The sequence below is a fragment of the Anopheles ziemanni genome, chromosome 2 (assembly GCF_943734765.1).
Source record: "Anopheles ziemanni chromosome 2, idAnoZiCoDA_A2_x.2, whole genome shotgun sequence".
NCBI lineage: Eukaryota > Metazoa > Arthropoda > Insecta > Diptera > Culicidae > Anopheles > Anopheles ziemanni.
Window position 1 is genome coordinate 49,008,502 of NC_080705.1, and position 23,220 is coordinate 49,031,721.

Here is a 23,220-nt window from a genome sequence, read left to right on the forward strand (position 1 = left end):
ACGAAAGATTATGCTACAATTGTGGAGTGAGTGTGACATGACAAAGCAAAGGCTAGTGGAAGTTTCAGCAAAAACTTATGAGACGATGTACACCGTAGATAGTTACAGTCAAGGCTCAGAAATCCTAGCGGAGGATTTGAACGCGGAGGGGCCAAAAGAAGAGATTTTGAGTTTAATAAACCGGTATCGCAAGTGTTTTGCGAAAAACATGAAAGAGTAAGGGGTCGCAAAAGGGACCGAAATAAAAATAATACTAAGCGATAAGGATCCAGTGTACACGAAACCCCATCGGATGGAGTATGCGCGTGAAACTGCTTTACGCGGCATAGTGGACGAATTAATAGAGGCAGGCATAGTAGTGGAGTCCAAGTCTCCGTACAACAGCAGAGTGGTGATGGTGCCAAAAAAAGATGGATCGTTTCGTATGGCCGTGGATTATCGACTGTCCCTGGTAGCGCAAAATGAATTATTCACTATGGAGCGTGAATTCTGCAATCATTCTGAATATTCTATTCAGATAGGCCTTTAGCACACCGTTCTCAACAAAGAGCGACGGTCTTGCGGTAGGTGAGCATAGACCGGAGGGGAAACAACGCGGTTCAAGTCCGCGTAACAGCTCGAGACATGAGAATGTGTAGAAGGGAGAGACGAGAAAAAGAGCGCGGGCCCCGAAAGGGGCCTCCATTTTTCGTTTTTGCCGCGGCAACTTCGGTTTTACTTCGGCAATTTTCAACCAAATTGATCTGACTATGCGGGTCCCGATTGAGCCAAAATTTGGCTTGCTTTACTTCGTGCAGTGTTTCGGGGGTTTCGAAGACCCGATCGCGCAGGGCATTTAAACTTCGTATCGTATTGAAATGCGCATGCGCACTTTGATGACTTCACACATGAGGGTTCGGCTAGCCAATCACAAGCCTCGATTTTTCGGTTCGGATCGGCTGTCACGGCACCAGATGGGCGCGGTGGCCAGAGATTTCTGGCGGTGGCGGGACGGGGGAATTTCTGCGTTGGTGTAAAAGAGACAAGGCTATCACCATCTCGCTCTTGCCCATTGAATTCCCTACCTCGACCCGAAGCTTGTGGCGCTTGGGATTACCGTTTCCGAGCGACGAATCGTTCATGGTGCGTTCATCGTTTTACCCCGTACCAGCCGTGTTCACGTTCCGCTACAACCCTCATCCACATGTTCGCCTTCGGAATCGTTCATGAATGAATTTTGCGATACCAGGGAAACTTAGTGGCGCTGAAATGTTCATCACGTTAGACATGTATTCGGGCTACTACCAAATTCCCGTGGCCGAGGACAGTCAGAAGTGCACGGCATTTTCAACGCGCGATGGCCATTACCAATTTTTGAGAATGCCGTTTGGGCTGACCAATGGGTGTTCGGTGTTCCAGCGAGCCACAGCAAAGTTGCGGAAGGAAGGGGTGGTGGCCTATATAGATGACTTAGTCGTCGGCGAGAAAAGTGTGGCGGAATTGTCAGGAAAATTTGAAAAGCTGCTCGAGGTGTTCAAAGAGACCGGATTTACGATAAACTTTAAGAAGTCATATTTCTTTAAGTCGTGCGTGGATTTTCTGGGATTCGAAGTCTCGAAGAACGGAATTCGTCCAGGAGCAGCCAAAACCCGGGCGGTTCAGGAATTTCCCGTACCGGAAAAAATACTATAGGAACAGCAGTTTCTGGGATTAGCGGGGTTCTTCCGAAGGTTTATACCGGAGTTTAGTGTAGTAGCGGCACCGTTGTTTGCATTGCTGACGAAGGAGGCTCAGTTTGAGTGGGGGAGTGTTCAAGCAAAAGCTTTTGAGCAATTGAAGGTTAGTCTGAGTGAACGACCGTTGTAAGTGTTGTTTGATCCAAAACGTGAGTTAGAACTACACTGTGATTCAGCACAGTGATGTTTTTTTGGGCCAAATACTCCGTCACAAGCTTCGACTTATGCTTAGGGTCATTGTCGTTCATAAACTCAAAGTTGCTGCCTAACCGATATTTCCTGGTTGATTTTGATATATTACGTTCCAGAATATCTCTGTAGTCTTCTTTGAACATAATACCTTCAATGAACTCCAAGGTGGCCACTCCACCATAGAACATACCACCCCATACCATAACTGATCCGCCGCCATGCTTAACAGTTCCACGCATATTCTTTTTTTCTAGAGAGGTACCGTAGAAGCACCATACTTGGCGCGGGTCCAAACTTGGCGCACTTTCTAATATTTTCTTCGATATTAGACTATTTCCAAAACATTTCAGCCTAAAATATGTAGTCAAATATTTGTTTATGTTTGTACAATACTTCCGCATCAAAACATGTGATTGATTTTTGGTTATTGAATGTAAATTTAATTAAATGAAAAATTCCATCCTACAAGTGCGCCATTTTTACCCGCGTTAGCAACGCTGCTAAGGAGTGGGTTCAACTGTTTCCAATAATTTAAAGGCAAAACAAATATTATTAATGTTTTTTTTAACCGAAACTGTTAAAATGTAAGTATTTCCACTGAATCGTGGTTAGATTCGGTGCTTTTTGAGATATTTATGCTAATTTGAAGCGACAACATTTTGCGCCAAGTTAGGCACACAATGTTCCTAATTATTCACCGTGGAGTATATGACTGTTTGCGCTGCTAGTAACGAATTTGCTAGCGATGATATTTTTCAATCATAGAAAGCTTTGATGAATGAGACAAAAGATAGCGAAGATATAGCTTCAGTTGCACGAGAGAAGCCAATAAGAGAAGATTGAACTCTTTTTTTGAGTTGAACGTTCAGTTTGCCACAGTAGTAGCAACAATGTCGCGAAATTACTTCAAATATTCTGAAACTGCACTTGAAAAACCCGTGGACATGGTAAGGAGAGGCAGTTCTGTTCGTAAAGCAGCTGCTGCTCACGGTGTTCCGGAGACCACGGTACGCAGATGGTTGAAGCTGCAACAGCTACGTTCACCGGGGAAACCTACTGTTTTGAGTGCGGAAGAGGAAAAGTTGATAACTGAATGGATTTGCTTGTCGGCTCAAACGGGGTTTCCGGTCGATGCCAAACGGTTGAAGGCATCAGTTGCTTATTTTCTTCGTGTGTCTGGAAAACCTAACCCTTTCACATCGGGGATCCCCGGTCTTAAGTGGCTGAAATTATTCTTGGGGCGCCATCCTGACATCTCTCGTCGTATTCCGAGTGCACTGTCCAAGCAGCGCACCACCGTTTCAGAAATCCAAATCCGAAACTGGTTCAATGAAATACGTTCTTACATTGAAAACCAAAAACTTCAACATATTCTGGAAAAGCCCGAGTGTGTGTTCAACATGGACGAAACGGCGGTTCGGATGGTGCCAACAAAAGAACAAGTATTAGCCAAAACTGGTGAAAAATATGTCCACACCAGAAATGGGAATTCAGAAAAGGAAAGTTATACAGCCCTGTTTGCAGCCAATGCACAAGGTACTCTGGCACCACCGATGCTGCTCTTCCCATACAAGCAAAGGCTGCCGAGTGAAATCGTACGAAGTGCACCATCGGGTTGGTCAATTGGACGGAACAAATCGGGATGGATGACGCAAGAAACATTTTTTGAATATTTGAAAAATGTTTTTCTTCCCTGGGTGAAAAAGACTGGAGTACCGCTGCCGATTATCATTTTTGTCGACGGTCATACTACGCATGTGTCGTATGAGACTGTTGAGTTTTGTCGAAAGAGTCAGATTACACTCATTTCTCTATTCCCCAACTCGACCCATGTACTGCAGCCTTTGGACGTGTCCTTTTTCTGACCCTTAAAAGTCCAATGGAACAAGCACTTGATCGAATACCGCGTTTTGTATGCCGGCGAACAACGACCAAAGCACATAGTCGCCCCGCTTCTAAAAAAATCGGTTGACAACATGAAAAATTTAAAAACGGTTATTGTTAATGGTTTTCGCCAATGTGGTATCGTGCCTTGGAATCCAAGTGCGGTCAGCTATAGCATGCTTTTACAAGATAACTCGATTAAGGAAGCGAATATCACGATTGAATCCGGCAATGACAAGATCACCGAAAATACTGAGGCGAAAGTTGGTTTGGAATGCCTCGAATCGAATCTGAAAGTTGGTCAATTACAAATGTTTGAGAAACACCAATCAGATTTGATTTGGCCGGGTCCTGTAGGTGATATCAACTTGTTCTACGTATGGCAGGAAATGAAAAATAATGCAGATCAGCCCATTACATCGCCAGATGACAACCAAAATGAGTTCCATGGGTTTGAGCCCAATGAAATTGAAGGTAACGACAGTCTGCTGCAAAAAAGCTAAATATGTTATTTAATTGTTATTGAAATGTGTTTCTATTGTTTTAAGTGTGATATCCTACATGCTAGTATATTGCTGTATCAACGCATACGCTGCGAGTCAACGGGCAGCGGTCGACACACACGACCCTCTCTATTCAGAGTCCGATCCATACTGACTACCCTCTATCCGTGTAACCCGAAACCCAGGATGCCACATTAAGTTGACTTTTGAATAAAACTGTTGAATTTCATAAACTACATCCAATTTGTTTTAAGTGCGCCAAGTTAGGAACACATCGCGCCAAATAAGGAACATTGAAAAAATCGTGCGCCAAGTTAGGAACATAATGTACCACACAAAGAGTTTCTGAAACATGGAGAAATATTAATTTAAGAGTTTCTCACTTCTTCTTCTTGGCGTAACGACCTCTTTGGTCATGCCTGCCCGTTAAGGACTTACGAGACTTGTTTCCTTGTTGTACGTGGATAGTCAGTCCTCTCGTACAGGGGAGGGTCCGGTCTCGGTTGGGATTCGAACCCACGCCGTCGAGGTGGTGAGCCCCGGCGCTCATGGGCCGATTTTCTAACCGGCGCTACCGCTCGGCTGTCGCGGACCCCCCTCAGTTTCTCACTTATTTTTCTTATATTCTATGGTAGTTAGGCCAGCACTGTGCAAAAAATGGTATGATTTGACCGAACATTGCTTTTGTTATTAAATTTTTTATGCAGAATTTCCTTAACTGCGCCAAATATCGTACATCTACGGTACCGCCAGTTATCCAAACTCTAACACGTGTATCTGAATCTCTCACGTTGAACTTACTTTCATCAGTTCATAGTACTTTTTTCCAGAATGACATTGGTTTTTTTTCGTGCTCCTTGGCGTAGGCCAAACGCTTCAATATGTTCTGCTCACTTATGAATGGTTTTCCCCGAGGTGTACCACTCTTGATTCCTATTTCATTCAAGTCTCTGCTGATGGTGAACCGGCTTAGAGATTTTCCGATGATGGGTCCAGATCGGCAGCCAACTTTTCGCCACTAATGACGGATCTTTTTATACAAATTGTGTCAAATACCGCTTGTTTTGCTGTGAAAGAATCGGTGGACGCCCACTTCTGGGGCGATTTTCGATGCCGCCTGTGGCTTTTTGGCGAGAAATGATGTTCGATACCATTGACTTTGAAATATCAAGATATTCAGCAATGTTACGAATAGTTTCATTCACCGCGTTTGTGAAGTGAAATAACATTACTTCGTTGAGCTACCGATGTTTTCTTCCTGTCGGCCATTGTGAGCTTTCAACTTTTGTCAAAAATAGGCACTAATGTTTTGTAGAAGTATTAGTGACATTAAAATTCTCATTCATTATTGTCGTTTGATTGTGTGATGGTTTCAATGAGTGTCGGGGACTTATGCACAGCGGTTTTCAAAGCTTCGTTGAAAAAAAAATTTTACCAAAATATTTCACATTTAAAAAAAATTGTTTAATGATGAACATTAACGTATCGAAGGAAAACGAATATTTAAAAAACATAATTCGGAGGGAGGGTCCGCGACAGCCGAGCGGTAGCGCCGGTTAGAAATTCAGCCCATGAGCGCCGGGGCTCACCACCTCGACGGCGTGGGTTCGAATCCCAACCGAGACCGGACCCTCCCCTGTACGAGAGGACTGACTATCCACGTACAACAGGGAAACAAGTCTCGTTAGCCCTTAACGGGCAGGCATGACCAAGAGGTCGTTACGCCAAGAAGAAGAATTCAGAGGGAAACAATCATAACACAAGTTTAACGAGCGAATCAACGAAGCTATCAGATGTGTCCGATCAATTTTGCACCACAGTGTACATTGCGTAATCGCTGTTCCTTATGCCACGTGTTCGGTTCGTCCTAAACAAATGCGCGATCGACCCATGCGCTAGATGTATGTTAATTTGGGCATCTCGTTTCCGGTACGTCGTGTGCTTCTCGAAAAGTTCTTTATTTGGACAAACTGTTAACCTTTTCGTCTTCCTTCTGGTGCAGCATTTCTTAAGTTATATGGTGCTGAGCCGTTTGAGTTCAAATTCGCCTTTTTATTGTGTTTTGTTCTCGAAAACATCGTTGGTGCAGGAACACAGGTTGTAAACCTCATCTACTACCATTTGACTTGCTCGGCTCATAGTGCTATTTCTGAATTAGATTGTTACAATTTACGCATTATAAAGGATTAATATTTTATTATTTGCTTGTTTGAAAATGATAATTCTAAGCTACAGCTTTCAACTGTTGTAGGATCTTGGCCAGCCCAAAAATGTGATAGTGAAGAGTAATGGCATGCGTAGCCGAAATATTTGACTACCTCCTGTTAATCCATGATACTCTTCTTCGAACCCAGGATCGTTTTTTCCGGTTTCATTTGTAGCCAATCGCATCTACTCATGTGAGTAGCGTTGATGCGGTTTTCAACAAGAATGAAGATTTGTTTAAAAAGCTTCTTCACTTCGTCGCTTACCGTAACATTTTCCGGGAAGCTGTAGCCCTTCGATATGATCTTCAACTGTTCGTACATATCTTTTTACGCAGTCTTCGATATGATCTTCAACTGTTCGTACACATTTTTGCAGGTAGCGTAAGGATGTCTGCCAAACAACATCATGTAAAGAACTACTCCCGATGCCCATAAGTCGCACGATTACGGAGCGTACGGTCTACAGGGTGGCATCGTAGAAGTGATACACTTATTCGAGCGGTTTCTGCCAAACCCCTGTACCCAGTGTGTTCAACAAATGGGTATATTTTGACAGATTTACTTGTTTACTATTTATGTCCAAAACGTACACTGAGTGTTCAGTTCAGTTTTCTAGTAACTACAATGAATTCAAGTCGCGAACAAGTAAAATTTTTGCATTTGCAAGGTTTGACAAACATTCAGATCAGGCAGAAACTGTCTCATCTCAATTTAAGTCGATTATTTGTCTACCGGACCATCAAGCGATACGAGGAGACAGGGACAGTTGTTCCAAAGAAGAAACCGGGCAAAAAACGGAGTGTCCGGATTCCAGCGGTGATCAAAGCGGTGAAGGAACGTGTCCGGCGGAATCCAGCTCGCTCGGGAAGAAAAATGGCGCGTGACATGAACATTGGTCACTTTGCCATGCAATGCATTTTGAAAAAGGACCTTGGTTACGAAGCCTTTAAAAAGCAGAAAATTCACGGCTTAACCACCAAAAATATTGCCGACAGGGTTACCAGATCTCGCTTGCTGCTGAAGACGCACGCAGGCCACAACATCATCTTTTCGGACGAAAAACTGTTCACTCTGGAGGCACCCTTGAATAAGTAGAATGATCGAGTCTATGGAGCATCTATTCGGGATATACCAGCCGATAAAAGAGCAGTCGAGCGGTATCAAAATACGTCAGCGGTTATGGTTTGGGGAGCTATCTCGACCAAAGGGAAGTTGCCGTTGTTATTTATCGACAAAGGCGTGAAGATAAACAAGGAGTACTATTTGGAACACGTTCTCCAAAACCACTTGAAACCATACGCTATGAAGCTTTTTGGCAAAGACAGCTTTTGCTTCCAACAGGATTCAGCCCCGGCCCATAAAGCTTCAATCGTTCAGGAGTGGTGCAAGGAACATTTGCCATGTTTTATCAGCGCATCGGAATGGCCTGCTTCGTCTCCAGATTTGAATCCGTTGGACTTCAGCATATGGGGATACATGCTTGGGAAATTAGGCGACGTCAAAGGTTTGAATTTGGCCGGATTCAAGAGACGGTTGCTAAAGATATGGGACGAAATGCCGGATGAAGTTGTGCGTGCGGCTTGCAACGACTTCCAAAAGCGTCTACGGGCCGTTATCAAGTTCAAACCTTGCTATAACACCCTGCTTTCAATTTTATAACATAAACAAAGTGTATCACTTCTAAGATGCCACCCTGTACAAATGACGAGTTCCGGGCTGGCGAATGCGAAACTCCCACAGAAGGTTTCCAACAGCCGCAGCTCATCCTTATCATCTACCTTCGACAAGCAGCAAGTAAATCCAAAATCTATCAACTTTACGGTATCGTTCGCATCCAACACGACGTTCTCAGGCTTTATATCACGATGAGCGATACCGCATTTATGCAAATACTCGATAGCACCAGCGAGCTGACCGAAGTAGGCTTGTGCTTTCCTTTCCGGAAGGCACTTCTCTTTCTTTATCTGTCATATTGCTGTAACTCTTTCGGATACCACTTGTTTAACACGTCTTGACCAGCCGGCTTTCTGTATGCGAGTGTGTCACTTCTGACCACGCCGTTTTTATTTCTTGTCTCCTGTCACTATGACAGGTAGCGTCTGTCACTATATGATAAGTAACGTCTGTCACGCTTGGCGCGACCAAAGTGGATATTTATTTATTTATTTATTTATTTATTTATTTCCTTATAAAGTGTGTGGCCAACATCACGGCCTGGACACTGAGCTTTATACTAAGAACTAACTCTAGCATAAAGAAGCAGCAATTCATTTTTAAAGCGTAACATAGAGGAGTTAAAGTCAAAGTACTCATAGTAATTAATAAAGTTTCGCATCATCACTAACAGAGGTTCGTTATGGCTGTATAATCGCCTACGTAGTTGAGGTGCTAAAAATTGTCTATTTCTTATAATTCTTGCAGGAGCATATATGTTAATTTCTAGCTAGCAAAAGCTTACCAATGAATACGCATTGCCCAACTTTACGCCTGTGGTCAAGGGATTGTAAACCTAATAACAAGCAACGTGTACGATAGTCAAGTCGAAACGATACAGATCACGAGAAAAGTCGTAACGCGACACAAGTAAGCCGACGCTGAACTGCCTCTATTCTAGGTGGTCCAGTAATCGGTAGACGGAGACCAAATGACGATATTGAACTCTAAAATTGAACGGACCAGACTGACATATAACGCTTTTACACATGTAGGATCTGTGAATTCCTGACACTGCTTGCAAACAAATCCTAGCAACTTCGTAGCTTTATCTATTATTTTCTTGTAGTGCACATTGAACGTTAACTTACTGTCTAGGTAAACTCCGAGATCACGGACCTCGGTTACGCGAGCAATATCGGTACCCATGATTTTGTAATTATGAACGACAGGTTTGTCTATTCTATGATAAGTTAACACACAACACTTTTCAGTTGAAATACTTAGCTCGTTTAGATGGCACCAATCACTAAAGTTATCACAGAATGTTGCTGCTGTGGGAACTAGAAAGGTGAGTTCATGGTACCTTGATTCCGGTGCAACCTCCCACATGAAAAAAGACGCCTCAATCCTTACAGGATGCAACGGGTCCAGTTCGACCATATTTTTAGCCGACGGAAATCAGATTTCCTCGTTGGATCGGCACTGTTTTATGGAGTGAATGGTAAAGGTGCGCGTGTGAAAGTGAACCTTACAAATGTTTTACACGTACCAACACTTGCGGGCAATTTGGTCGGATCCCGCCGTCCTGTTTTGGAGTTTGTACCGGCAGGCAAGCGAAGACGCGTTACGGAGGAGATTGAATCGGCGGGTGCTGTTGTCAACACAACCAACGACAGCCAGAGCAACGACGTGCCCATGACTGGGACAAATAATGCGGTCGTTAATTCATCTTCCTCTCGTATACTGCAGGAAATTACTGATACTGATACTAGCTCTTCGCCGCTAAGGGCAGCCAGCCCCGCTTCCCGCACATCCCGAATTTGGATCCGTATGTCCAATCTTTCATCAGATGTGACCGTAGCTGATGACATTGCCTCCGTCCAGCGCCGTCTCGAGACTGATGACGTCATTGCATTTTGCTTGTTGAGGAAGGGAGTTCGCGCAGATAGGATGAACTTCATCTCCCTTAAGGTGAGAATCCCTGAGACCCACCGTGTTACAAAGTAACACTGGCCGACGACTTTAAAACTAGATAGGAATCCACGCGGTAGTGTTATAATAAAGTAAACAATAAAAGATAGTGACAGGCAGGGTTTAGAGAGTAAGCGAGCGCGAATGATGGCCCCGATGGGCATTTTGAAAATAAACCGGCAATCGCGAAACGGCCATCGCGATACGGAGGGTATAAAAGTAAGCGCGCCAACGAAAGCGGCCTTTCTACTAAGTGATCATGCGCCAATAAAGCACCGCGTTTTTTAAAACGTTTCCAACAGTAAAAAAGCGTTCTTAATATTCGGTAGGGCGTATCGTTCACATTTTTTAAAAAACGTGTAGCGGTTCCCGTTAAACGAGACGTGTATTAAGTGAACCCGCGAATGTTTTCCGTCGAACGGGAGGTGTTAAGTTGACGCGATTGAGTCGCGATTGCACCCAAGAACATTCGCCGTTCGAGGTAAACGCGATTGAGTCGCATAGTGACCCGAAGGATCATTCGCGGATCGAGTTACAAAGCTACGTGATAAGTGATGTTTCGTCCAGTGGCCCCGCAAACCGAGGAGCTCGTTGGTACAGGGCAGGAGCAGCATCCGCCCGCCACCGAGAGGCCACCAAGCAGGTGAAGTGTGCAGCCGGCCGCTTCGGACCTGTTGGCCACGAAAAGGCCAACGTCAAGAGGATCATCCGTGAGCGAAGTGGACGAGTTAGAGCGGAGAGCTCGGTACGTCAAACGTGAGCTAGCGGCCGTCATGAAGGAGCTTGGCGACATCGTCGTCTATCGCGGATGAGCTCGACGACGAATACAGAGCGTTGGACGTTGAGTGTGGGAATGCGCGCGCGCGATCATGAGCAGATCCGCCATCGCGGTTTAAGTGCTCCAGCCGCACACTCCAATGCAGCGCTGGAAGCGGAGTTTAAACGGATCGACGAGCAGTGCGAGCAACGAATGCTCGAGGAAAGATTGCGCGTCATTGAGGAGTGCGAAAAGCGTCGGCAGGATGAAAAACGACGCCTACTTCACGCCTCACTCCGGCAGCCTACGCGCGTCACTGCGAGGCAGCCGGAACCAGCAGTGAACGGAAGCCACTCCGAAAGCTTCGAGCTGCTTAACCAAAGCCAACTCTCGGCAAGAAAGTGCACGAGCCGAGAGTTGCCGACGTTCTCCGGGGACCCGCAGGAGTGGTCGGTGTTTATTGCCAACTATAAACACTCTACGGCCATCTGCGGGTACACTAACGAAGAGAACCTGCTTCGGCTTCAGCGGTGCCTTAAGGGAAAGGCACGGGACGCCGTGGAAAGTTGCCTTTCCCATCCGTCTAGCGTACCGGAGGCAATCGACATCCTGACAGAGTGGTATGGCCGCCCGGAGCTCATCGTGGAGACGTTGATGAGCAAAATTCGACGGATGCCACACAGCATTACGTACTACAAGTGATGACATTTGGTGCCGCATGTTCACCCAGCACCGCGCATTACGTCAAGAACGTAAATGCGGAAAGGTTCGAGGCTACAAAAAGCTGTAGAGTGTATAAAGTACGAGCATTACGTGGACGACATGCTCGCGAGCGTAGAAACAGAGCAAGAAGCCATAAATCTAGCCCGTGACGTCCAGTATATACACTCCCAAGGCGGGTTTGAGATACGGAATTGGCTGTCCAATTCCACCACGGTGAAAAAGTTATTGAATGGCAACGAAAACAACGGAGTGGACATTCCTGTCGAGAGCGAAATGTCGACGGAAAAGGTCCTTGGAATGTGGTGGAACACAGCGACGGACGTGTTCACGTTTAAAATATCCCCGAGGTACGATCCACGAGTGCTGCTTGGTGAGCGAGCACCTACGAAGAGGATCGTACTAAAAACGCTTATGGCGATTTATGATCCCTTGGGGCTAATAGGAAACTTCCTCATGTATCTGACGATACTTTTACAGGAGTTTTGGCGCGCTAAGAGCGCATGGGCACCTCGCCCTTGAGTGGCTCTTTGAACATTGGGCAACGCGGTTACCCAAAGAGTCAGCGTCCCAAGGTGTAATCGGAGTAAGACGACGGCCAACGCAGAAAGAGTAGAGCTCCACATGTTCTGCGACGCCAGTGAAAATGGGGCATCAGCCGTCGCCTACCAACGATTCGAGGAAAACGGTGTGATCGAGTGCACCCAAGTAGGCTCAAAGGCGAAGGTGGCCCCTACTACGTTCGTTTCCATCCCACGACTCGAACTTCAGGCTGCAGTCATAGGTGCCCGCTTAGCAGAGACGATACAGTTATCCCACCGAGATATACCACCTATAAATCACCGATTCCTCTGGACGGAATCGCGCACCGTTATGAGTTGGTTGCTATCTGACCATCACCGATACAGCCAGTTCGTGGCAGTTAGGGTCAGTGAGCTACTAGATACTACGAACCCGGAAGAGTGGAACTGGCTATCTACACGGCTTAACGTAGCGGATGAAGTAACAAAATGGCAAAAGCCACCAGACCTCAGCCCCTCGAGTAGATGGTTCCGTGGGCCTGATTTCCTATGGGAGCCAAAGGATCAGTGGCCCATAGTAGAACAAAAACCCGGAGAGACAAGCGAGGAGATTCGACATAGCCTGCTACATTCACACGGTTACGACGCCAAATATCGAGTTCACCAGATTCTCCAAGTGGCAACGGCTACTAAGGGCGGTAGCTTACGTATACCGCTTTCTGGGAAATTGCAGAAAAGGCATAGCCAAAGAGCAGAAGCAACTAGATAGCCTGACGCATGAAGAGCTGGAACGTGCAGCAAACGCCATTTATCTAGATGTACAAAGATCTGAGTATGCCGACGAGATACATGTACTCAGCAGTAAAGAATGTGTGAAGCATCCTTGGAAGCGACCACTGCAGAAATCGAGCCCGCTGTATAAACTAAGCCCTATGCTGGATGTGAATGGAGTTCTACGCATCAAAGGAAGGATCGAGAAATGTGTATGGGTCGGCGAGGATACCAAGCGCCCCATAATTCTCCCCCGACGGCACTACGTCACTGAACTGCTGATTAACAGTTACCACATCAAATACAAGCACGCCAACCACCAAACGGTCGTCAATGAGGTGCGCCTTAGGTATCACATCCCGCAGCTCAAGACCACGTGCAACCAGGTAAGGCACCGATGCCAATAGTGCAAGATAAAGTGAGCGCTCCCTCAAAATCCCGCAATGGGAAATCTGCCGCCCCAGCGACTAGCAGCATTTTAGCGACCGTTCTCGTACACCGGAATTGACTACTTCGGTCCGATGCAAGTCTCAGTGGGGAGAAGAGCTGAAAAACGGAGGGGAGTTATCTTGACGTGCCTGACAACGCGAGGTATTCACATCGAAATCGCACACAGCCTCTCACGAGGAAGGGAATGCCTCTCGAGTACATCAGTGATCGAGGCACAAATTTCGTAGGAGCCTCACGCGAGCTAAGGGAAGCGATGACAGCAGTGGATCAAGAGCGCCTGATGACAGAATTCGTCCAACCTACAACGAAATGGAATTTAATCCACCTGCTGCGCCACATTTCGGAGGATCATGGGAACGACTGGTACAATCTATTAAGAAAACGCTTACCAAACTGGCCCTTCCACATAACCCGTCCGACGAGCTGCTACGAGCTATTTTCAGTGAAGTGGAGTTGATTCAGTGAAGTGGAGTTGATTGTTAACTCGTGACCGTTGACAGACGTACCAGTTGAAGATGAAGCCGAAGCCCCACTAACTCCCAATCACTTCATTTTAGGGAGTTCCAACGGTAGTAAACCAGCAGTGCCATTTGACGACTCGCCGCCGTCGCTCCGGAGGTCATGGAAGTCAGCACAACAATTCGCAGATCTTTTCTGGAAAAGATGGGTTATCGAGTACTTACCCCATCTGACGAGGAGGACTAAATGGCACAAATCCACTAAACCAATTGAGAAGGGAGACTTGGTCCTCGTAGCGTATACAAACAACCCTCGGAACTGCTGGCCACGGGGGCACGTGATAAAAACATACCGATCCGCGGATGGGCAAGTACGACGCGTGCAAGTTAAAACTTTGAGCGGAATAATCGAACGGCCGGCCGTCAATATCGCGGTGTTAGATGTCGGCCAGAAACAGGGGTAGGCCACTTCACGTGGCATACCGGTGGGGAGAATGTTACAAAGTAACACTGGCCGCGACTTTAAAACTAGATAGGAATCCACGCGGTAGTGTTATAATAAAGTAAACAATAACAGATAGTGACAGGCAGGGTTTAGAGCAGGGATCGGCACACGTTTTCCAAAAAGGGCCAGATGATCAAAGAGAAACCGAAGGCGTGGGCCGGATACTTTAAACGATTCTTCGATGTTTTCAAAGTAATACCTTTTGTAATGGAGAGTGGAACTTTCTAAATAGCAAAGTTGCATGAAAAGTGGTAAAAGATAAAATATTTAAAATGTTTTCGATAAACATATATTCTTACGGGCCGGATAAAATCATTTTACGGGCCGGATTTGGCCCGCGGGCCGCACTTTGCCGACCCCTGGTTTAGAGAGTAAGCAAGGCCAATTAAGAGAATATTAAGAACCTTGGTTGGGCGAAATTTCGCCCGATCAAGATGCGCGAATGATGGCCCCGATGGGCATTTTGAAAATAAACCGGCCATCGCGATACGGAGGGTATAAAAGTAAGCGCGCCAACGAAATCGGCCTTTCTACTAAGTGACCATACGCCAATAAAGCCCCGCGTTTTTTAAAACGTTTCCAACAGTAAAAACGCGTCTTAATACTCGGTAGGGCGCATCGTTCACCCACCGTGTGAAGGCTCTCACTGCTGCCGCCTGGCCCGCAGGTGTTGGCGTTCGTGAGTTCATCTCGCATCGTCGGGAAACGCACGTTCACCGCCGCGCATCGTCGTCCAATACCACTCCAGTCCGTTCCACAATAGCTGGCAACACACATACACCGGCACTACCGTCAACGCGCACTGCTTCCACCATACTTAGCGGGACCTTGGATACGGCCAGCATGGCGTTAGTTGAAGGACCGCCGCTCAGTTTCAACGTTAATCACAATAACAGTTACTCCTATTTTACACCAAACCACGCTTAACCACTTTTTTCACCAATGAACGGATCATCAATTTTTGCACTCCGACCCGTCAGAACACCGGCACGCAACAACACAATACACGGATCAAAAAAGACATTTCAGTATATTACCAGAATGTCCGCAGGATGAGGACGAAGATTACTGACCTCCGACTGGCACTTACCGAAGTCGACTACGATTTAATTCTGCTCACCGAGACATGGCTTGACAGTACCATTCCCACTGCTCTTTTTCCAACACGGATTATCATATTTATCGGTGCGATAGGAGCCAATCGAATAGTGATCACTCTCGTGGTGGTGGAGTAATGATCTGTTGCTCTTCGGGTCTTCTGTCACAAGAAGTATCGCTAATCACGAGTTCGATGAAAATGGTGTGCGTCAAGATCCGCATGACCAATACTCATTTATTCCTTGCTCTTGTGTACATCCCACCAACGCATGCCAATAATAGTGCCACACTTATTGAACAAGTGAATGCAATACTAGCCAGCCTTCAAGACAACGACATGTTTTTTTTCTAATTGGAGACTTTAATCAACCCGAAGTAGCATGGATTCCACCGAACGGCAGCTCAGCGATCATTGAACCACTGCTATCTTCAATTATGCACTATGATCCTGTTCCACGGTCGCAGACAAACGTCACCTTTGTTGATGAGATGGCTAGCAGTGGTCTTTTCTAGATCAGCGGTGTAAACACCCATTTAGGACGCCAGTTAGACCTAGTTTTTACAAACTTGGCAGCCGTTTCTGCAACTTCATCAATTCTAGTCTGTGACGCACCTATACTGGCCTTGGATAATTATCATCCTGCGCTCGAATGGTCTATTGCTGCCAGAGTGAAAATTCAACGGAGCAGTGCTGACCAAGCTCGGCGATTAAATTTGTCTCGTGCAAATTTCGCTGAACTGGGAAGACGTATTGTATCATTTGCCGCAACCTTCGACTGCTCGAGCTATACATGCATCAACAATGCGGTTGAGTTGTATCGCATGATACAACTGTGTTGATCCGTTGTTATGACGTTATTGCCCTTATACTGGCGAACATATTTAATGCGTCCCTGCAAACTGCAATTTTTCCCTACGATTGGAAATCAGCCTGGATGACGCCCATTCACAAAAAAGGGGACCTCTCTTGTGCGTCCAATTACCGTGGTGTTACGTCGCTCTGTGCCTTATCGAAGGTATTCGAACTTCTGGTATACGACGCCATTATGAGAGCTTCTTCTAATTATGTCAGTCCATCTTAACATGGGTTCGTTCCAAGGCGGTCGACTACTACAAATCTCACCGAATTCGTCAGCTATTGTAAGCGTAGTCTGGATTCCGGCACCCAGGTTGACGCAATCTACTTGGACACCAAGGCTGCCTTTGACACCGTATCCCACAATATCCTGCTGGCAAAGTTAGCCAATATCGGCATTACGGATAACTTGGTGAGTTGGATTCAATCCTTTCTCACTGGCCGGTCGTGCCGTGTTAAGGTCCGCTCATGCCTGTCCCGGAGTATATCGTGCACTTCAGGAGTCCCGCAGGGTAGTAACCTTGGGCCGCTGCTGTTTTTGTTATTCGTCAACGATGCGGCGTTGCTACTGCACGACCAGAAGGTGCTATTTTTTGCCGATGACGTCAAGCTGTATGGTGCAGTTAAGGATCTTGACGATTGCAGTCACCTTCAACAGGCCCTGACCGCATTTAGTGTCTGGTGTAATTGTAATGCGTTATCCCTGTCCATCGATAAGTGTCGTGTTCTGTCGTTCGTTAGATCTAGGGTCCAAGTCTCGTGTGACTACCATGTGGACAATTGCGTGTGGGAGCGCTCGGAAACAATTTGTGATCTTGGCGTGTTACTTGACAAGCGTCTCAGATTTAGGCCGCACATGGAGAATGTTTTGAGTAAGGGCAATCAGCTATTAGGTTTTACTTTTCGTCTGACCAAGGAATTTCCAAGGCATTAAGGCTTTGTATTGTTCAATTGTGCGTCCTGTACTTGAATACGCTAGTGTTGTATGGTGTCCCTCTGCCACCATTTGGTCCCAAAGGATTGAAAGCATCCAACGAAAAGCAACACGCTATGCCATTAGACTACTTCCTTGGAGGGCAGGGGACACACTCCCCTCGTACGATGCCAGGTGTCTGTTGCTCAGCATACAACAGTTATCTTCACGCCGTTAGTCGGCCCAATGCCTCTTCATAGCAGGACTAATTAATAATCACATCGATGCGCCTAACTGACTGAGTAAGATCCATTTTTCAGCGCCATCAAGAATGCTTCGGCCTCGACATTTTCTAAGGGAAAGGTATTTTCGCACAAATTTCGGACAATAAGAACCAATTAATGCCATGACCGCAGTTTTTAATGAGAACTCAGACCTATTTAGCTTTGAAGTGTTTCCGTGACTCTCTGCGTGCGCGTTTTGCCTAGTTTTGTTATATAGTTCATAAGTGTTCATGTAGACTAATAATGTCCGATGGACCAAATAAATAAATAAATAATATAATATAATATAAAATTTACTATCGGTTAGTAAAATCTCGGATTTGGGCCTTAGTGTCTGGTTTGGTAAAACTGAGTGTAAAATTTCAAAAGGTGACCTATACCACTTGGAACAATTTAGTGATAGCACCTTTAACGTGTTTGGCAACGTGGACATTAAAACACACAATGGATCTTGTGAGCATGTGTGGCATCGCCGTCTTGGACATCGTGACCCTAGTGCTAAAGCCAAAATAGCAGTGGCGTCTCGTGAGAAAATGAGATGGTTGTGCACCTTCAAAAAAAGTAATACCTTCTTAGATAAATCATATAACGTGGTTTATTATAACCAGACCGACACGACACACTACGACGAATTTGGTCAGGATGTTAAGTGAATGAATAGTTTGAGGAACCGTAAATGGTCTATTTAGTTCTGCAATCTTTAATTGCTACTAAATGAATCTACCTGAAAAACGAGTTTAACAGCTCATCTACGATGTCCTGCTCAATGCACAAATTGACTGGTAATTTCACGCTAAATAGAACAATTGCAAGAATAATCTTTCGAATGAAAGTGTGTGCACCAGCAGTATTGCCCATTCCAGCGTGCCTGCTTAGACATTTTTTAATTAGCTTTAAATTGTTGGCTATATTTGCGTGTTTGCGAGGAAACACCTCGATTTTATTTCAAAGTTTTATTTTCTTCCAAATTTACTTCACGAACGTCAATATCTACTCGATAAATATATCCGCGGTTAGTCAATGTCTGTGAATCAAATTCTTATTTGGCAAGCCAGACTCACCTCGAGTCCGGCCTGAGTACAACCTAATGTGCACAGGAAAGGCACCTATACATCGACAATTTCACATGGACGCATTCAACACATGCACGAGAGAACTAATGTGTACATATACGATTATCTAGTGCACTGGCAGAAGTGCCCACCTGTAAATAAAACTAAAGGACTTTCCAACAGGATTTTGACTCTTCCAATAAGAAAACTAGCGCTTCTTCACCGTTCGTAATGAGAATGGTATTATGAGACTGTGGCTAAGAGAACTGTTCTTATTTGATTAAAGATGCTCGTTTGTGGCAGCGGTGCACCAGCAGAAGTGTCCAGCGCAACGTTGTAAAGCGTTAAGTAGATTTTGAACGCAACTATTACGGGTGGAAATTACAATGCCATAAATAAAAAAATAATGTTGTGATTCATTTTATAAATTCATGACTGTGCAGTGCACAGGTTGCTCAGGTGGACGAGACGCCACTGCAAAATAGTGAACAATAATTTGGGAAAAGGCCTAAAAATGGACAAATGTGACATGAAATCCGTATGTATTCCATGTTGTGAAGGAAAAATGAGTCGATACTCTTTCCCAAAAGTTTCCAGTAGCAGATCAAGTGAAGTGGGTGATCTAATTCATAGTGATTTGACAGGCCCGATGGAAATACCAACTCCAAGTGGCAATCGTTTTTATATCATTTTGGTGGACGATTATAGTCGTTATGCTATGATTTACCTGTTAAAACATAAAAATGATGCTGCCGACAAAATTCGTGATTACTGCCAACATATGAAAAATCAATTTGGAAGATACCCGAAATTAATTCGGTCTGATGGCGGGGGTGAATATTTGAGCAGTGGTCTAAAGACATTTTTGAACGATAACGGAATCTTGCAAGAAATGTCTGCTCCATACTCACCACAGCAAAATGGAGTGGCCGAGCGAAAAAATAGGCATCTAAACGATTTTGGGGAGAAGCGATTAGTACCGCGAATTATATACAAAATCGCTGTCCGTCTTCAACAATCAAACGTACCCCGAACTGTGGCATAAAAAGACACCATCGTATGAACACTTGAAAGTTTTCGGATGTGTCGCGTTTGTTCATATTCCAAAAGAAAAACGGCGTGCTCTGGATATGAAGGCCGAGAAACTGGTTTTTGTCAGGTACGCGGTGAAATAAAAGGCGTATCGTTTCGTGAACATTAAAACGTGCACAGTGACAATCAGCAGGGACGCAAAATTTATTTAGTTGAGTGTTGAAAAGCAGGTATCACCATCTATTTCCGAAGGTACACCGACAGGAGGAGTTTCGACCGTTCCATTAATACACTCCGACGCCGATTCATACATTGTCCAACATTCTAACGATCATTGGGAGGAAAACAATAGTGGAAGCGAAACCGATTCGTCATTAAAAAGTGTTTCGAGTGAATCTAAACCAGCCAGAACGTCAACACGAACATCGAAGGTAGTTCCCCCTAAAATACTCATAGAAGAGGCGTTCACCGCAGACAGCGTTCATTGAAGAAAAGGAACCGAAAAATGTGAAAGGAGTGTTGAATAGTGCAAACAAAGAAGAGTGGCAAGCGGCAATGTTGGATGAATTGAAGTCCCACCTGGACATTGGTACGTGGGAACTAGTGATTCTACCTGAAAAACGGAAGCCTATCGGTTGCCGCTGGGTTTTCGAGTTAAAAAGAACAAAACAAAGTATAAGGCACGTTTGGTAGCACAGGGGTTTTCGCAACAATACGGCGAAGACTACGACGAGGTGTTTGCTCCAGTGACTACACACACAACGCTTTGACTTCTTCTGGCAATGGCAAGTAGAAAAGGAATAAATTAAATGAAAAAATAAATTTTCAAAACAACAGTAGTACTGGCTGCAATGTCAGGCCGAGCACAGATCGCTATGTACAGTAACGCGCCAATTAAACTTCTATACTGGGTTGCATCAGGAAGTGTAGCACTATTATCCTCTTCTTTTATGTATCCTTATTCCACTGGGACCTTGGACCCTTTCAAATCACGCAAATTAAATTTGGCTATTACCTTGTTGATATAGCTTTCTAATGAGATACTATATATGCCAGTATTACAATGAATTTCTAAACCTAGGAAATAACTCAAATCGCCTAAATTCGTAATATCAAAATTCTGCTTCAATTCATTGTAAACTGCAGTGATTTCATTTTCGTTTTCGGAGCCAACTAAAATATCATCGACGTACACCAAAGTATAAACTCGATTTGCATTCGCTAGTTTCGTGTACAGACATGGATCCGCCGTGCTTTGAAGAAAACCTACTCTTTGGAGAACTTCGTCGAGCCGTTTGTTCCAACACCTGGCCAATTGTTTCAGGCCGTATATGCTCCTCCTCAAACGGCACTCCAGGTTCTCCTTGCCTTCTACCGCAAAACCAGGTGGTTGCACCATATAAAGTTCTTCGTCGAGTTGTCCATTCAAGTAAGCTGTTTTTACGTCAAAGTGTTTTAGTTTTATTAAACAGTTTTCTTGCATTCACCTTCCCGGATGTCGCAAAAATTGAATCGGACAGAGATAAAAGACAGGAGATCAGTAATGAAAGAGTGTGCCAACAACACCAGCGTATTTCCCTCCTAGATTATGACTGTGCGTTGGCGATCCCGTTCTGGCCCACTTGAACAGATAGCGTGCTGGTCTCCTTCAGCAGCTCTCCCGGGAGAGCGCTATGTGACATTGAGAGATCGCATTTTGTGTTCACTCGCAGCAGTGCTGAAGAACGAGAGCACTTCCTCAGTGCTCATAGCAAACGTTAAAACAGAATGCAGCCCTACTCTTACTACTTGATAATTAGTACTCGGACATCGCGATCCTGTTCACAGCAAAGCAAAACGAGTTGCGCTAGATCCTGCAGTAACAGGCAGTGGATTTCTATTCGTTCCTTAAGTACACTCCGACTCAACTAACTTAATGACAATTTTCATATAAAAGAATAAATCCTGTTTTCTCTGTTCATGTAATACGTAAAAGTATAAAATAAATTAAATGAAAAAATAAATTTTCAAAACAAAAATTTTTCCCTAAACGTACTAAAAAATAAAAAATGATGTAAGTTAAATGACATATGTATTTATGTATCAATTTTTTGTTTTTGTCATTATTCGCATGGCATCGTAGATGGCGATCGAACTGAGAGCAATCTCGATGCAATGCGAATAACGAATATATATATATTCCGAGAACCGAAATCGGCGCTGCTTGAAAGCTCGATTGTGTTTTAGCCCTCTAAAGCCATTTCCATGGTATGTCTTTATTTGCCTTGAAAAACACTGCTGCCACCATGAATTCAAGGTGATAATGTGCTGCTTCTGTGCTTCAAATTTCATGAAATTCCCCTGATTTAGTTTTTTTTAGTGTTCATAAGAAACATTTGTTGTTTTGAGATTTCTCAAGAATCGGTTTCTAATAACAACAAAATTCAGCAATATAGAGCATTCGGAATATAGAACGTACAGAAGCCTAAATTGAGTTAGATTTAATATCAGTATCACTTCAACCACCATAGCGATCGCTTCAGATACGCACAACAAGTCGTACTAGTTAATATCAGTGATCAAAATTGCCGTTGAAATGTCGGTGATGAAAAAAAAGAAAGTCGACACCGAGTGTCGAGTTTTTAATAGCGAATGGACACTACCCTACTTATTTACAGAATAAAATGGTAGGCCTGTTTGTTTAGTGTGTGGCAAAACTATTCCGGTAATGAAGGAGTTCAATCTTCGTCGGCATTATGACTCATATCACAAGGATACACTTAGAAAACTTGAAGGACCAGCAGTGGAGGACGCAGAAGTGAAAAAGCTGACGTCGCTATGGAAAAAACAACAATGTTTTTTATCAAACCACAACAAATTAGTGATAGTGCAGTGAAAGCTAGTTATCTAATAGCTAATGAAATTGCTATATCATCAAAACCATTCACGGAAAGCGAGTTCGTCAAACGATGCATATTATTAGCAGCAGAAAATATTTGCCCCGAGAAACGACATGTCTTGAACTCTATAAGGTTGTCCAGAAACACGGTAGCCGAGAGAATTTCAGACCTTGCTGCTGATCTGGATAATCAACTGAAGGAAAAAGTGAAAGATTTTGTGGTGGTTTCAATTGGCATCGACGACAGCACCAACAACACTGATATCGCTCAGGTAGCTATATTTATTATAGCTGTGGCGTCCGCATCTAAAACCAGCGTTGTCGAAACGCAACTTAAGGGAACCACACGCGCCATCTGTGGGCAAATGGGACAACGACAGCGAACACTGTAACTGTTCATCTCCACATAGCCAACTGATAGGAAACTCTAGTGAAACTCCTGTCAAAGTTGCATGGAGTTTCGAGTTTCCCGAGTTCGCTAAGTGGACACGCATTTGTTTCGGTCTTCTTCGCTTCTTCTTCATCCGTCAGTTATTAAACGTCAGAACGAGGGACTTTGCTAGTGCTGTCAAGAGTTTCCTACCAGTTTCCTACGAGTTTCCCAGCTGTTGCGGGAACTGAGTTCGTCAGTTCGTCCGAGGAGAGTTCGCTATGTGGAGATGAACAGTAAAAGCGCAATGCGCATTGCACTCTACTCTCTCTCCCTCGTGTCCGTTCTTCGCGCTCGAAACATTCCTTGTAACCTGTGAAAATTAGCAAATAAAAAAGGAGGTTTAACATTCAAATCGCCAAACCTT

General features: G+C 44.7%; 2 protein-coding genes across 2 annotated transcripts; one reads left to right on the forward strand and one right to left on the reverse strand.

The window, feature by feature from the left end:
* Window positions 1-2,797: 2,797 nt before the first annotated feature.
* LOC131293728 (uncharacterized) lies at window positions 2,798-3,879 on the forward strand. Its single transcript, XM_058321795.1, is given in 2 exon segments — window positions 2,798-3,695; window positions 3,698-3,879. Coding segments are annotated over 2 exon segments (1,080 nt in total).
* A 2,739-nt stretch (window positions 3,880-6,618) lies between these two features.
* LOC131293729 (uncharacterized) lies at window positions 6,619-9,363 on the reverse strand. Its single transcript, XM_058321796.1, has 4 exons — window positions 9,306-9,363; window positions 8,960-8,988; window positions 8,304-8,465; window positions 6,619-6,810 (listed from the first exon to the last, which is right to left on the reverse strand). The coding sequence occupies exons 1-4, from the start codon at window positions 9,361-9,363 to the stop codon at window positions 6,619-6,621; spliced, it is 441 nt and encodes a 146-aa protein (XP_058177779.1).
* Between the last annotated feature and the right edge of the window lie 13,857 nt (window positions 9,364-23,220).

What these genes read in the sequence shown, in the direction of transcription:
- LOC131293729 (XM_058321796.1), bottom strand. Translation starts at nt 9,363, where the DNA reads ATGGGTACCGATATTGCTCGCGTAACCGAGGTCCGTGATCTCGGAGTT. An exon ending in TGGGCAATGCGTATTCATTG is followed by an intron (nt 8,466 to 8,959) that starts GTAAGCTTTTGC and finishes GCAATATGACAG; the next exon opens with ATAAAGAAAGAGAAGTGCCT. An exon ending in CCGTAAAGTTGATAGATTTT is followed by an intron (nt 6,811 to 8,303) that starts GGATTTACTTGC and finishes ATGTACGAACAG; the next exon opens with TTGAAGATCATATCGAAGGG.